We start from the raw sequence: 15,086 nt of genomic DNA, 5'->3' as shown, positions 1-15,086 counted from the left end.
TAAGTGGATGGGATAATCATAGGGAAAGTTTGTAAAATTACAATCTCAGAAGGTAAATATTTGTAATAAATAGTATGGAATTACAAAGAAATAAGAACGATGCTTGCTTTCACTACAAAAATGATGACGCACACATCTTGTTTATGTCATATCTCGGTAGCAAAACATCCAACATAGGATAAGAACAGTAAAGATCATGGGGCGCCTGGGTGGCTCAGTCGGTTAAGCGTCCGACTTCGGCTCAGGTCACGATCTCGCAGTCTGTGGGTTCGAGCCCCGCGTCTGGCTCTGGGCTGATGGCTCAGAGCCTGGAGCCTGCTTCCGATTCTGTGTCTCCCTCTCTCTCTGCCCCTCCCCCATTCATGCTCTGTCTCTCTCTGTCTCAATAATAAATAAAAACGTTAAAAAAAATTAAAAAAAAAAAAAGAACAGTAAAGATCATAGCTACTTGTCAAGTGTTCCATTTCACTCTTATGTCAGTTGCCTTTAAAACTGAAAGCTTTCTATAGTAGAATATTTAAATCCAAGCCAAAGCCTACTTTTTAAGATATTGAAGCAGCAAAAAAAAAAAAACAAAAAACCAGAAACAAAACAAAACACACACACACACACACTCAAAACACAAAACACTGTTTTTTCAAAACAGTTATAGAAATCTATAAATTAAGAGTATTTATAGTATTAACAGTGTATAATAGAATCAGTTTATTCTGTCATATAATAAATAATGTTATTCCTTGTATAATTTTAATTGAATCCAACCTCTCAGGTTATCTACATAGCAGTAAAGTGTATGTAGATAAACTTTATCAAAGTTTGATTAAACTTCTTCTTGATGAAAAAGACCAATTCATAGATGTTTATAAGTTGGATCACCTAACAAATACTCCTTTAATGAATTGGAATGATGCCACTAATGCCTTTGATGAAGGAGTGTGCCTTTTCTCTCTTGTTCAATAAGAGCACCACTGAAAGAAGCTTTAGTTGTAAATTTAGACTAACTTAAGTTAGTTTTTATTCATTATATTTTTAGGTCATTCAACAGATATTCCTATCTGTCTTGTCATGTGCTGTGTTTTGGAGATATAATGGTAGCAAGTAGAGTAGACAGATTTCTACCCTTCTAAAGCGTATAGTATAGTAGAGGCTCTTTCATTAGACAGAAATTTTTTTTAAATTTTTTTTAATGTTTTTTATTTATTTTTGAGACAGAAAGAGACAAAGCATGAGCAGGGGAGGGGGAGAGAGAGAGGGAGACACAGAATCCGAAGCAGGCTCCAGGCTCTGAGCTGCCAGCACAGAGCCCGACGCGGGGCTCGAACTCACAGACCGTGAGATCATGACCTGAGCCGAAGTCGGACACTCAACCGACTGAGCCACCCAGGCGCCCCTAGACAGAAATTTTAAAGGCAGGACAACAAATGGTTTTTAGATACTTCAACTACAATACCAGTTGAAAGCAACAATATTAACATTAAAAAAATTAAACCAAGTAAAATCCTGTTCAAGTTATAACACTGATAATCTAAGAAGCACCAATTATTAAAGGAAAAAAAATCTGGCAAAAATTGACTATACTTTGAAACAAAGAATTACATTTCTGGTAAGTTTTTTGAAGGAAGAAACAATAATCCCCAGTTTATTTTTAGTGTCAAAATTCCAGGCCCTTTCCCTTCTTCTTGAGTGAGTTTACTCTTACATTTACTGTATTTGGGTAATAACTCCTAGCAATTTACTTTGAGTTTGATCATTTTATTTCAAACCATATGTCCATTTTATTTGAGTGGAAGAAAACAATATTGGAGAAATATCAGCTTCCACAGATTTTTTTCTTATTAGTTCAAATGTATTCAAGACCATTTTTAATTTGAGTAATCCTGATGAGGGTTTTCCTTGTGCATAGAATTGTACATTATCAGTCAATCAAGGATTTTTCTCTTTTCTTATGAACTTTGCTTTATTCATTTAAGAAGTTGTTATAAAATGTCTATGTTGTGGTAGGCATTACTCTATAGATTCTGAGTATCCAGCATTGAACAAAACAAACTAGCATTCTGCTGTCTTAAAGCTTATTCTCTATGGAAGATTCAATAAATAAATAACTATATCAATACAATTCAACCTATGGTATTAACTACTATGAACAGAATAAAAATTAAGTGATGTGATGGAAAGTGAGATGGTGTCTTCCTTAATTTCAGTGTTTGGCGTAGGCAGTCTGAGAAGTTGGCATTTATATTACTTCTGGTTGGATCTGAGTTTATTTGTTTATTATCTTTTCCATTTAAATGTCAGCTCTCTGAAGCAGACATTTTTTTCTGGTGTAGACACTGTAGTGTCCCCAACACCTAGAATAGGGGCATTGAAGGGCATTGAAGGAACTCTGTGGGTATGTGCAAAATGAATGAAAGAGAAAAGTCTGTCATTTGAAGTGGTTCTCTACCAGGGGAAATTTGGCATTGTCTGGAGACATTTTTGGTTGTTATAACTAGGTGGGAAGTGCTACTAGCATCTAGCCAGACATGCTATAGCACACAGCTCCCCAGAAAAATAATGGTCTAGTCCAAAATATCATCAATGCCAAGACTGAGAAATCTTAATCTAGGAGCAGAGTTTTCCATGGGAAACAATTGGAGTGCAAAGATCCTAAGGTGGGAGCATCTTTGTGTATTGGTATTGGAGGCACTCGAAGAAGGCCATGTGACTGAAGCATTTTTATAAAAGAGAAATGGAAGAGATGTTGCCAAAGAAGGTAAGAGCTAGAGCATTCAGGGCTTTTTAAGGGTAAAGAGTTTGGATTTTATTTTATATGGAGTATAAAGCGATGAAATGTTTTTATACAGCTCTGTGACATGATCTGGCTTACCTTTCTAAATGGATCACTGAACTTTTGCTTGGAGAATAGCTTTTCATAGGAGAAGAAGTGGAAGCAGGTAGAATGGTTAGAAAACTATTGCAGTAGTGAAGGTGAGAAATACTGATGGCCTGAAGCAAGAGGTTGTACTGGAAATAAAGATTCATGGGCTAATTTATATGTTCTAGGGTTGATGGGATTCCAGTGAGTTAGATATGGAAAATGAGGCAGACAAAAGAATATAGCAATATATGGATAGTGATATCTCTTACTGAGAGGGGGGTGACAATCTGGTTCCCCTCCTTCATGACTTGTGTCACATTACATTAAGGAATGTTCTGACCTGTACTTCTGTGGAACCTATAGCACTATAGCAATGAGTCAAATGATTACCATGTCTGTAGTTTCTAGGCAGTAGGAAGAACTGAAACAGATTTTTTTTTTTTTGCCTCTTACATCAGTGATCCTTCATTCTAAGGGAATCGAAGCAGGACTAGCATAGATAAAACACATTAGAGTGCAAAGAAATGAAACATGAAAATAAATTACTATCAGTGACACACAAACATGAACTCATAGATACAGGATTTGTGTCCCCATTGTGTTATATACTTGTATGACTCTTACAAATCTTAATCTAAGTGAAGAAACAGTAGTTTGTCTTTTTGTTTGGGAGCCCTGTGGATTTTTCAGTGATGTTTGTGCGTGCGTGCACACACACACACACACACACACACACACGCATATTTAAAGTCCAGGATGTTTTGTGACTCTTACTAGTTTCTCCAATACTCATAGACCACTTATTGGACCCTCCCCACCCACTGGGAGATAATTAGTATGAAGATTATTATAATTTAGAGATGAAACTATAGGGCTTACACCATCTGAACATAGTACTTTTATAAAAGTGGAGAAAACTTCTTTTGCAAAAGCTCAAGTTCCTTAGCTCAACTCTCTTAAACCAAAACCAGAACATCTATGTAACTCATGTAAGATAATACATCTCCTTATTCTCTTGGCTATATGGCATTCCTAAACCTGAGAGTGGTTTAAAGCAAAGTGACTTACTCATTAAAATTTTAGATGATTTGCTACATGCCAGGCATATGAGGGCATAAAAGTTGGTCATTTATAACTGTTGCCATCACAGCTATCTCTGCTAACTTTAGGGTACAAATGTTAAAATCAGATTTATAATACAATGATTAAGGAGTATAGTAAAGATATCCACTGTGTGGATTCCGAAAGAAGGGAACAACTGTTATCAATGAGAATCAGGATAAGAGTCTTAAAGAACAAGACATATGATCTGGAACATGAAGAATTAATGTTAGGGAAGGAATGGCTGAGGTTAAGGTATTGACTTTGTGGGTAATGGTACAAAAGTCACTATGGCTAGAACCTAGGTTGCACAAACAAAAGTGAGAAGGTTGGATCATAATTAGAAGGACCTTATTCATCTTTTTCTTAAGTTCACTTATTTTTGAGAGAGACAGCATGCACGAGCATATGCAAGGGAGAGGGGAAGAGGAAGAAGGAGAGAGAATCCTAAGCAGGCTCCGTGCTGTTAGTATGGAGCCCAACATGGAGCTCATTCCCATGAATCATGAGATCATGACTTGAGCTGAAATCAAGAGTCTAATGCTTAACTGACTGAGCCACCCCCAGGTGCCCTAGGACCTTTTCATTCTTAAGAATGAGTTGAGGGGCGCCTGGGTGGCGCAGTCGGTTAAGCGTCCGACTTCAGCCAGGTCACGATCTCGCGGTCCGTGAGTTCGAGCCCCGCGTCAGGCTCTGGGCTGATGGCTCGGAGCCTGGAGCCTGTTTCCGATTCTGTGTCTCCCTCTCTCTCTGCCCCTCCCCCGTTCATGCTCTGTCTCTCTCTGTCCCAAAAATAAATAAAAAAAAAAAAAAAAAAAAAAGAATGAGTTGACATTTTATTCCAAAGACAATAGGGAACTAATGGAAGTGTTTAAATAGGAGTGATATGAGTAGATTTGTTTTTCTAGGAAGGCAATTTTGGCACCAGATTTGAGGATAAACTTGTAGCGGGAAAAAAGAAGTTCTATTAAAAGTTTGTCAAAACAATTTATAAAAAACTTGATGAGAAATGTCAGTGGAGATGGGGAAGGGAGGCTGGAACAAGAACTCTTCCTACATACCGTAGGGCAGCAATTTACACTATGGTATCCTTTATGTAAAGTAAATTGTGTGGGTCAAATTGTGTCCCTCTAAAAATTCATGTGTTAGAGCTCTAACTTCTAGTATCTCAGAATGTGGCTGCACTTGGAGATAAGGTCTGTACAGAGGTAATTAAGTTAAAATGGGGCCATTAGGGTGGACCTAAATCCAATATGATGGCTGTCCTTAAAAGAAAAGGAAATTTGGACATGGAAATGTACAGAGAGAGTGATGATGTGAAGACACAGGAAGAAGATGGCCATCTACAAGCCAAAGAGAAAGATCTGGGGCAGCTCCTTCCCTCACAGCCCTCAGAAGGAACCAACCCTGCTGACACCTTAGTTCTGGACTTCTAGCCAATAAATACAAATTTCTGTTCAAGCTACCCCATCTGTTATGACAGCCCTGGTAAATTAGTGCAGAAATATTCTGGTATGTGGTTAAATCTTCATTTACAAGACTAGGATAATAATAGTAATTGTGGTTACCTTAGAAGGAACAGTATTCAGAGGAGACCTTTCACTATATACCCTTTTATAATTATTGATTATTTAGTCATGTGAACATAATAATAATGAAGAAATAACAGTTAACTAATTAAAAGTAAAACTGAAACAGGCTATTTTGAGAAAACATTATTATGATTTGTTGATATAATACATACAGGAGGATGGGTAGTTGAGAAGCAAATTGAGGATGACGTTAATATTTCTAGCTAAGAATGTTGAGTAATGATGTTTTTAAAAATTTTTTAAAAATGGAGTCTCACCTTATACATACTGAATTTTAAAACTGAGATCTAAGGGTGCCTGGATAGCTGGGTCGGTTGGGCATCCGACTTTGGCTCAGGTCATGGGTTCAAGCCCTGTTTCGGGCTCATGTGCTGACAGCTCAGAGCCTAGAGCCTGCTTCAGATTCTGTGTCTCCCTCTCTGTCTCACCCCTGCACTCTCTCTCTCTCTCTCTCTCTCAAAAATAAAATAAACATTAAAAAAAAACACAAAAAAAAACGCCTGAAATCTACACTCAGAGATGCCTGTTCTGCATGTAAAAGTAAGTTACTATGGCCTGAGGACAAACTCGGGGTAGGCATAAATCTTAATATGTCATTGACTCTGAGACAGTATCCATTGTAAGACTCAGAGAGTTTAAAATAAACAGTGTGTATCTGAGAAGCATTGAATCTGACAAAGTGAAGACAAAAGAGTTTTGTTAATATTTCATATACTGAATGCCAAAATGATATTTGTTTATACTCATCAACAAACAAGTATATTTCTTTACCCATTGTATTACACCACTTATGAAAATGGTTATGTCACCTTAGACTTTTAAGTTATATCTCCACATATTTACATGAAATACATTTTTCTAGGTTTTCTAAGTATGTAAATAATAATAAAATTATAGAAGATTTTCTTAAAAAAATAAAAATATTAAAATGGCTTATAATTCCATCACCTAGAAATAGCCATTAATATATAATTTTCTTCCAGTCTTTTTTTTCTATAAATATAGATATACGCATACACTGAGATATTTATACAATGTTTTCTTTATTTTAATTGAGGTACAGTTGACATACAATATTCTATTAGTTTCAGGTGTACAACATAAGGATGCAATATTTGTGTGTATTCCAAAATAACCACCACCATAGGTATGGTTAACATCCATCACTATACACAGTTGCAAAGTGTTTGCTTGTGATGAGAACTTTTAAGATTTACTTTCTTAGCAACTTTCAAATATGCAGTACAGTATTATTAGCTATAGTCACCATGACATCCCCTGACTTATTTATTTTATAACTGGAACTTTGTACATTTTGACCCCTTTCACCTATTTCACTCACCCCATACCCCTGCCTCTAGCAACTACCAATCTGTTTTCCAAATTTATGAGATTGGTTTCTTGTTTCTCTTTTTATTTCAGATACCACATATAAGTTAGATCATATGGTGTTTGTCTTTCTCTGTCTGACTTAGTTCACATAGTATAATGCTCTTAAGCTCCATTCATATTTTCACAAATGACAAGATTTTATTCATTTTTTATCGCTTAATAATATTCCAGCGTGTGTGTGTGTGTGTGTGTGTGTGCGTGCGCGTGTTCATCCACTCACCTGTCAATGGACATAGGCTGTCTTTATATCATGGCTATTGTAAAAACCATTGCCATAAACGTGAGGGTTCATATATCTCTTCAAGTCAGTGTGTTAATTTTCTTTGCATAAATACCCAGAAGTGGAATTGCTAGATCATATGATAGTTCTACTTTTAATTTTTTGAGAAACATTCATACTATTTTCCATAATAGTCACACCAGTCTACACTACCACCAACAGTGCACAGAGTCCCCTTTTTTCCACATCCTTGCCAACACTTATTTCTTGTCTTTCTAATAACAGCCATTCTATCAGGTGTGAGATGATCTCTCACTATAGTTTTGATTTGCATTTCCCTGATGATTAGTGATGTTGAGCATCTTTTCATGTACCTGTTGACCTTCCCTATGTCTTCTTTGGAAAAATGTTTATATTCTCTGCCCATTTTTAGTTGGATTGGATTTTAGTTAAGTGTTTTGTTTGCTATTGAGTTGTATGAATTCTTTATTTATTTTGGATATATAACCTTCTATCAGATATATAATTTTCTCCCATTGAGTAGGTTGCCTTTTCACATATGTTTTATTGTTACCCAGTTTTTTGACCTAGTTTAAAAATTATTTTAATGTTTATTTTTATTTTTGAGGTGGGGGAGGGACAGAGAGAGAGGGAGACACAGAATCCAAAGCAGGCTCCAGTCTCTGAGCTATCAGCACAGAGCCCAACACAGGGCTCGAACCCACTAACTGTGATCATGACCTGAACTGAAGTTGGATGCTTAACTGACCAAGCCACCCAAGTGCCCCTGACCTAGCTTTATATCATGAAAAAGCTCATTAAATATTCTCTAACAAAGTTTGTTCATGGATGCAAAATACTCTATGATCTGGGTGTTCATAATTATTTGATTATTCCCATTTGAAATTGAGATTGTTTCTAATATTTCATATAAAACACTTTTTAATACTTAATTTCTTATAATTTCCTGGGCTAGATTTTTATAAGTGAAATTATCTTTGCAGATAATGAGGATTCCAAGGCCTGCCATGTATTACTTTTCCTAGTATGTATTCCTAGAAATGTGGTAGCCATGTATTTCTCTTTACTGATGACATGTGAAGATGTATATCTTACCGTCACTTGAATATTTTCTTTAAAAAAATGTCCCAGTATATATTTAGATTATTTATTATTAGAATTCTAATTGCAACAGTTATATTGTTATTCTTAGAATAAGTGTTCAGCTGTTCAGTAGAACCCAAATATCTGAAGTATAATAAATTATTAGCAACAATTTATTGGGCACCTGCCCTGAGTAATGCTAGGTACTAATCATAAGGAATGCAATGCATGCTTCTTGACTTCTGTTCATTCATAATTTCTTTTCTAGATATTTATTCTCTAGCCCTAAATTACATTAGAAACTTTTTCCATTCCAAATGGGCACATGAAAATTATAAGCCACTAATGATAGCTACTATTTCCTAAAAGGCACAGGCATCTTCAGCATAAATTGTTAGAAATACAGTGGGATGGGGAAGGGTGACTGAGTTGTAACAGATCCTTCTATCTAATTACATATACAGGTGGCAAATGCATTATTAAACTAGTGCTTAGTGTCTTATATTAAAGTGAAAATTGTAATTAAAAAGTATGTTCTCTCCTACTGCGAGTACTTTACCATAGGGGTCCTGTCTATCTGATGAATTTGAAAAGAACATCTAAAAGTGATATTGTTCCTGTTTCGGTGAACCGCTCACTTTTCTGGTGCATCAAATCAGTATTTTAACCTGTCGAAGAACATTCATTGCATGTTTTAAATATCCAGAGCATGTTATTTATTCTTAAATGACTGCTGTGACTTCTTCTCCAAGTCTTGAATTAACTATAATCTTGGGTGGCTATGTTATGATCTCTTAGTTTTCCCACCATATTTCATTACCTCATGATAGCCTAAATTTATATTCTCAATCTTGAATATTTTATCTGCTAACGATATGCTATTTTTGAAGAAAGCCTCTGAGTGGCAGATGAGAAAACTGTCTAAAATTATATTGGCTAATAGATATCTTCCCCCTTTTTCATGTAGAATTCCTTGGTTCCAACTCTTTAAGATTCTTTTTTGAGAAAAGGAGAATCGTATTGCTGATAATAATAACTTGATCTCTTAATAACTATGGTTCTTAAATGTTCATGTTTTTGTCTTGCCTCTTTAAGTTGATTAAAAAACAAAACAAACAAACAAACAAAAAACTACTTAGGACCAGGAGCTGTGCTTTAGGCTTCTTTTTATTTCTGTCAGATCCCAGCATAGAACATTACAATAGTAGATGCTCACCCAGACATTTTTTTATTTACTTGTAAAATCAAAAGCTATGGATGATTACTTATCATACATAAAAACAATCAAAATATTTGTTCATTCTGATATTTTATAAAGGGGAATTAGCCATTACTTTTCACTGTTTAGTGAAAAATCCAAAGTAGGTATATGCTTGTGTATATAGGTATATAGTAGGTATATACCTTACATTTAGAATAGTTCTTATACAAGAGAATCATTGTCATTGAAAAATCACTCTCTCCTCATTTCCCTTTTCTTGTATATTTTATTGCTATGTTATTTTCAGGGACTCCTGAAAGCCTAGCTGAGAAAGAGAGGCAGCTCATGGGTATGATCAATCAACTGACCAGTCTGCGAGAGCAGCTATTGGCTGCCCACGATGAGCAGAAGAAACTGGCTGCATCTCAGATTGAGAAACAGCGCCAGCAAATGGAGCTGGCCAAACAGCAACAAGAACAGGTGAGTAAGAGCCTGAGACACAAATTCCTGAGGCATTGTTTTGCCTGCTATTCATAGGTCACTCTCCTAGGCACACAAAGTCCAATAAAAGCCTTTCTTCCCACCCCACATGAATAAATAAAAAGCAAAATACAAAGTAATCAAACAAACAAAAAACTTTGATCTGAAAAAGCTTAATCAGCTACTTCCGTGCTATATAACACAGAAGTAATTGTAACCAAGGTGAAATTCTGATAGGTCATGCGAAAAGTACCAGATCGAATCATGGAGAGTCAAGAGAACATTTCTAGTCAAGGACGCTGTGAAAGATTTCATTCAACAGGTGTTTAGTATGAGCTTTGCAGATAAGTAGGATTCAACATGTGAAGAAAATTAGTTATGGCACTGGAAGTTTAGTTAGAAGGCTATTATAATAACTTCAATAAGGAGTGAGAATCTAAACTAGGTAAGAGTCTAAACTTAAATGACCACAGAAAAAAGAGAAGGGAAGAATAAACAGGTGGAAATTTTATGATTAGTTGAGTTTTTTGAGTGGGCAAAAGATTGAGGAAAGATACTGAGCCGGGGTTACTAGGTAAAGTCAGGAAGAGGGCAATTCGGAAAAGCAGGTGGTTTTATCATGTTGAATTAGAGCTGTTGGTTTTCCAACTAGAGGTATGTGAAAAACAGCAAGAAATACCAATTGACAGTTGGGAAAACAGGGCTCAACTAAATTTCTTAGACTATTTACATAGAGATGGTAGTTTAAACCACTGGAGTAGATAAATTTCATTCATTTATTCAACAGATAGTAATCAAATGTCTCTCATGTGCCAGGCACTGTGCTAACTTCTGAGGCTACGTCACTTAACCAGAAAGATAAAACCACTAAATTCTAGTGGAAAGAGAGAAGTGATTAACGGAGAAAAAGAGAAATTAACAAAATAATTTGACAGTGATATGTAATTTGATGAAATGTAATTACAGTAATTTAATAAATATTGATTGCTATGGCAAGGCAATGTTTCTTAGATTGGGTGGTTGGATCTGGCAGTTGAGTTCAGATCTCCCTGACAGAAAAGAGGCAGCCATATGAATATCTGGGGCCAGAGTGTTTCATGAAGGGGATGACAGGTTTGTAAGCCCTAAATTAGAATAGTGGTGACATCATGAGAAAATGGAAAGGAACTAAGGGTAGATCCTTGCGAGATAGTGGCATACAGCTGGTAGAGAAAGGAAAATGAACAATTCCAGAAAAACAAAGCTACTAGATTTGTCATTTAGTTTCTCACTGTTGGCCTTTTATGAGTGTGGCTTCTATGGAGCTTTAGTGGTAGAAATGAGACATAAGAATTGACAAATGTATAGTAGGAAAATGGAGGCGATACACAAGAACTTTCACTAAAGAAAATTGGTAGTGTTGGGAAAGAAAGAAGGGAGTCTTAGGGTGAGTTTACATAGAGAGATGGTACATCTTTTCTGGGGCTAACTTCCTTTGCCATCCCCTATTCTGGGCTCAGTCCATTCACCATCCTAAATGGAAGAAGACCATTAGTTAGCTACGGGTGTTTGTGTTTTCACACATCCTTGCAAAACCCTTCCTAAGCAGTTTTCTTTTTTTCTAATTTAAAAAAAATTAACATTTTATTTAGTTTTGAGACAGAGCATGAACGGGGGAGGGTCAGAGAGAGAGGGAGACACAGAATCTGAAACAGGCTCCAGGCTCTGAGCTGTCAGCACAGAGCCCGACACAGGGCTCGAACTCACGGACTGTGAGATCATGACCTGAGCCGAAGTCAGACGCTTAACTGACTTTACCACCCAGGCGCCCCATAAGCAGTTTTCAAAATGTAAACTAGCAGAGTTGAAAGAAGAAATATTCAGGTTACATTTGAGGAGACTCCTTTCAGTTTACTCTTCCCTACTTGGTCATTCATCTCTGCTTGAAAGATAATGCTTTCATGTTTAATGAAATGCCTCATCAGTTTCCTTGAAGATACATTTGGCCTGTTCTTGAATATGGCCCATGTTTCTCTTGCATTACCCTTGTGATAAAAGTTCAGTATGTTTGCCTCTGACAGTCTAGAAAAAGACTACTCTTTTCTTGTTCACAATTCTCAATACTTTCAAACACCTGAATTCTAGAAAATTCTAACAGCTTCTGAAACTGTTTCTGGGATACTTCTTTTTAGAGAATCCCTCCTTTGGTCGATCTAAGGGCATATTTGTCCTGAAAAATCCAAGTGATCACTAATAGAGAGCAAAGTCCTCTTCATTCTTCTTTCACATTCTGGCCCATCTGCACACATCATCAAAGATTCTAGAATTTTTTTTTTACTTTTTCTGACATTATCCTTGGAATGTTAGAAATCATTAGGTTCTTCCAGAATTTCTCTCCTCTGTTGGAGAGATGCTAAGCAATGATGCCTGCATAGCCTGAGAGAAGATCCCCTGTGAAAGCTTCAGGTCAGATTTCTAGAGCCTGTTTTGTTCCCCAAGATCTTCTCTACCATGCAGTGCTGGCATGCATAACCACCAAGCTTGTGATCACATTTATCTTTTCATTAGGACACAGGGAAATCTCTGAAACACATTTAATGCTTACTCTGTAGGATTCAGGTTAAGTGTATCTTCTCTTGAGAACTCCTTTTCTGACCCTCCTTTCCAAACTCCCTACTCATTGTAGGGTGTCCCTACTCTGTACACTCTACTGTTCCCATTATAGCCCTTAGAGATGCTAATGAACCTGTTTACTGATCAGCTTTGCCACTGGACTCTTCCACTGCCATTCCACATCTTTCATTCAACAAATTCAACTACTGAGCACCAATTTGATGCCAGGTTCTGTTCTAGTTACTGGGATACAACAAGGAATAAAACAGACAAAAATTCCTAATGTGTTGAATTCTAATTAGGAAAAGATAGTAAATAAACAGGTAATATATAATAAATGTTGATAAGGGATATAAGTAAAGGAGAGAATTAGGGATGTGAGTACCGGGTAGAGAAGCTCTTTTAAAATGGGTGATCAGGGAAGACCTCACTGACAGGGTGACATTTGAGCAGAGACTTGCAGGAGATGAGGGAGTGAGCAGTGCAGTTATCTAGGGACAGAGGTTCCAGATGGAGGGGAAAGCAAGTGCAAAGGCCCAGAGGCAGGTATATCCATGGGAGATAAGAGCATTCTTGGTGTGTTCAAGAGACAGGAGAGCAGTGTTGCAAGAGTAGGGGAGGGGTGGGTACAAAGGGAAGAGCAGGAAAAGGTGAAACCAGAGAGGCCAAATCATACAGGGTCTTGCAGGCATCATATGGACACTGGCTTCTGCTCTGAGTGAGAGGGTTTTGAAAAGATAAATAACATGACACAACTTATATTTTAAAAGGATCTCTCCAGATACTGATATATAATAGGCTGTAGGGAGCAAAGGCAGAAGCAGAAAGAGCAATAGGAGACTATTATAATAATCCAGAAGGAGAAAGCAGTGGCTTGGAATGGGAGGAAGTGTGGAGGGGTGTGTGAAGTGGTCAATGTCTTGATGAATTCATAAGGTGCTGAAAGAAAGATTTAAATTTAAACTTCAGCTGAAATGATATGTGGGAGGAAAGGACCAGATTTAAGTAAAAGAGGGATACTCCTTTTCCTACCATTTCTTTCCTGCTTTCTTCAGGGGAAAAAAATTGATTTTTAAAAACCCTGTTCCTAAGATAAAATGAAAGCACGTAAATAACTATAATTTGTACCAGTGCCGTTAAGGGAAATAAAAAGTTAATTGTGCAGCCAGGTAGACCCATGTTCCTCATACAGTTTCTTTACTTTCATTCAGAGTAATGGACCCTGCAGGTGTCAAATTTTTCCTGAATTTTTAGCTTTGTGATACAGAGATTAAGGGACATACATTTATAATGAAAACAATCTTGATTATAACATGATGAGAGTAAGAAATAGAGCTTATTTATAAAAGAGTGATACTTTTTATGAAGTTAGAAGTTACATTCTCATGAGAAGGTTTCCTACCTGACAGCATGTAATAAAGTATTTAAAATTTTCTTCTCATCTAGTCATTCATGCTTTCTTCATCAATATTCCTTCTGTACCATGCTTTGCACAGTGAGTAAAATATACACGATTCCTCACCTCACTGTATTTATGGATTTCGACCTAGTTGACAGTACCATGTTAATTAAAACAAAAATAAGATAAAGATAAAATCATAGTATGTTATGTAGTATTAAGTAAATGTATAAGGTGTTACAAGAGTGAATAACAGGAGGTGATTGTGCTAGTCCCTGGCTTAGAAAACACTCAAAGATGACTGCATGGAGGGCTAAGTCCTGAGTTTAGTTTTGAACTTGTTGAATATGAAGTATTCTTGGGAATGCCATTGGAAAAATGGGTCTGAAGCTTAACACAAAGGTGTGGTCTAGAGAAAGAAATTTGTAAACACTTGGCACCTGGGGGGAAGAATTGAGTCTAAAATTGAGCCATATACAACTATGGCATTGAATGGCTGGACAGGGCGATTGAAGGTAACTATGAAGAAACAGACTGAGGCAGGAGCAAACCCAGGGAAATGTGATGTCGTAGAAGTCAGGGAGGAAAGTTCAGATCGAGGGAGAAAACTTCAGTGTTGAATTTTGATGAAAGGCCAAAAGGCGAGGTCCAAAAGACACTTTAGAGTTTAAAAAATGACGTTAACCGTGACTTTTACGAGGAATCTTTTTAGTGAGAGCAGAATCCTTAAGACTGGGAGCAGAAACCATAATGGAGTGCATTGAGGACTTCGCAGTTTAGGCGTTTGTGGGAGGTAGAAATGAGGGCAGTATTTATGAAAAAAAAAACCCAAAAAACAAAAACAAATACCAAAACCTCACGAAGGCATACAGCCTCTCCTAACACAATATTTTGTGCTACCCTGAACTCCCAGGTGAAAATAACCCCCTGTTGACGCGATACTTTCTTTTGTAGAAAAGAGCTAAAAAATGCCAGAGGCAGTACGCTCTTAATGTATTGCCTGGAAGGAAGAGGGATTTTTGACACTCTACCATTTCATACTGGATTCGATCACTGTCATAGTGTCCTAGGCCTCATTTGTTTTAGGCCAAAAGAAACTGTTCCAGAAGACTAAATACCTTGTTTGATCTTACTTAAGAGTGAATTGC

The 15,086-nt window shown here is 36.8% G+C and overlaps 1 protein-coding gene across 21 annotated transcripts in view; it reads left to right on the top strand.

Moving 5' to 3' along the window:
• The window catches only part of SOX5 (SRY-box transcription factor 5), a 1,011,771-nt gene that overhangs the window by 794,590 nt on the left and 202,095 nt on the right, over positions 1-15,086 (top strand). For 19 of the 21 annotated variants that reach the window (XM_060659511.3, XM_060659513.3, XM_060659529.3 and 16 more), the window contains one exon: positions 9,775-9,947. In XM_060659511.3, coding sequence (XP_060515494.1) covers positions 9,775-9,947 — 173 coding nt within the window. Of the gene's footprint in view, positions 1-9,774; positions 9,948-12,302; positions 12,393-15,086 lie in introns of those variants that run through there. The other 2 variants (XM_060659543.3, XM_060659544.3) reach the window with 1 other exon arrangement.

The sequence above is a fragment of the Panthera onca genome, chromosome B4, assembly GCF_046562875.1.
Source record: "Panthera onca isolate mPanOnc1 chromosome B4, mPanOnc1 haplotype 2, whole genome shotgun sequence".
Classification (NCBI taxonomy): Eukaryota; Metazoa; Chordata; class Mammalia; order Carnivora; family Felidae; genus Panthera; species Panthera onca.
Note: the sequence above shows the minus strand (reverse complement) of the source record. Positions and strands in the feature narration are given on the sequence as shown.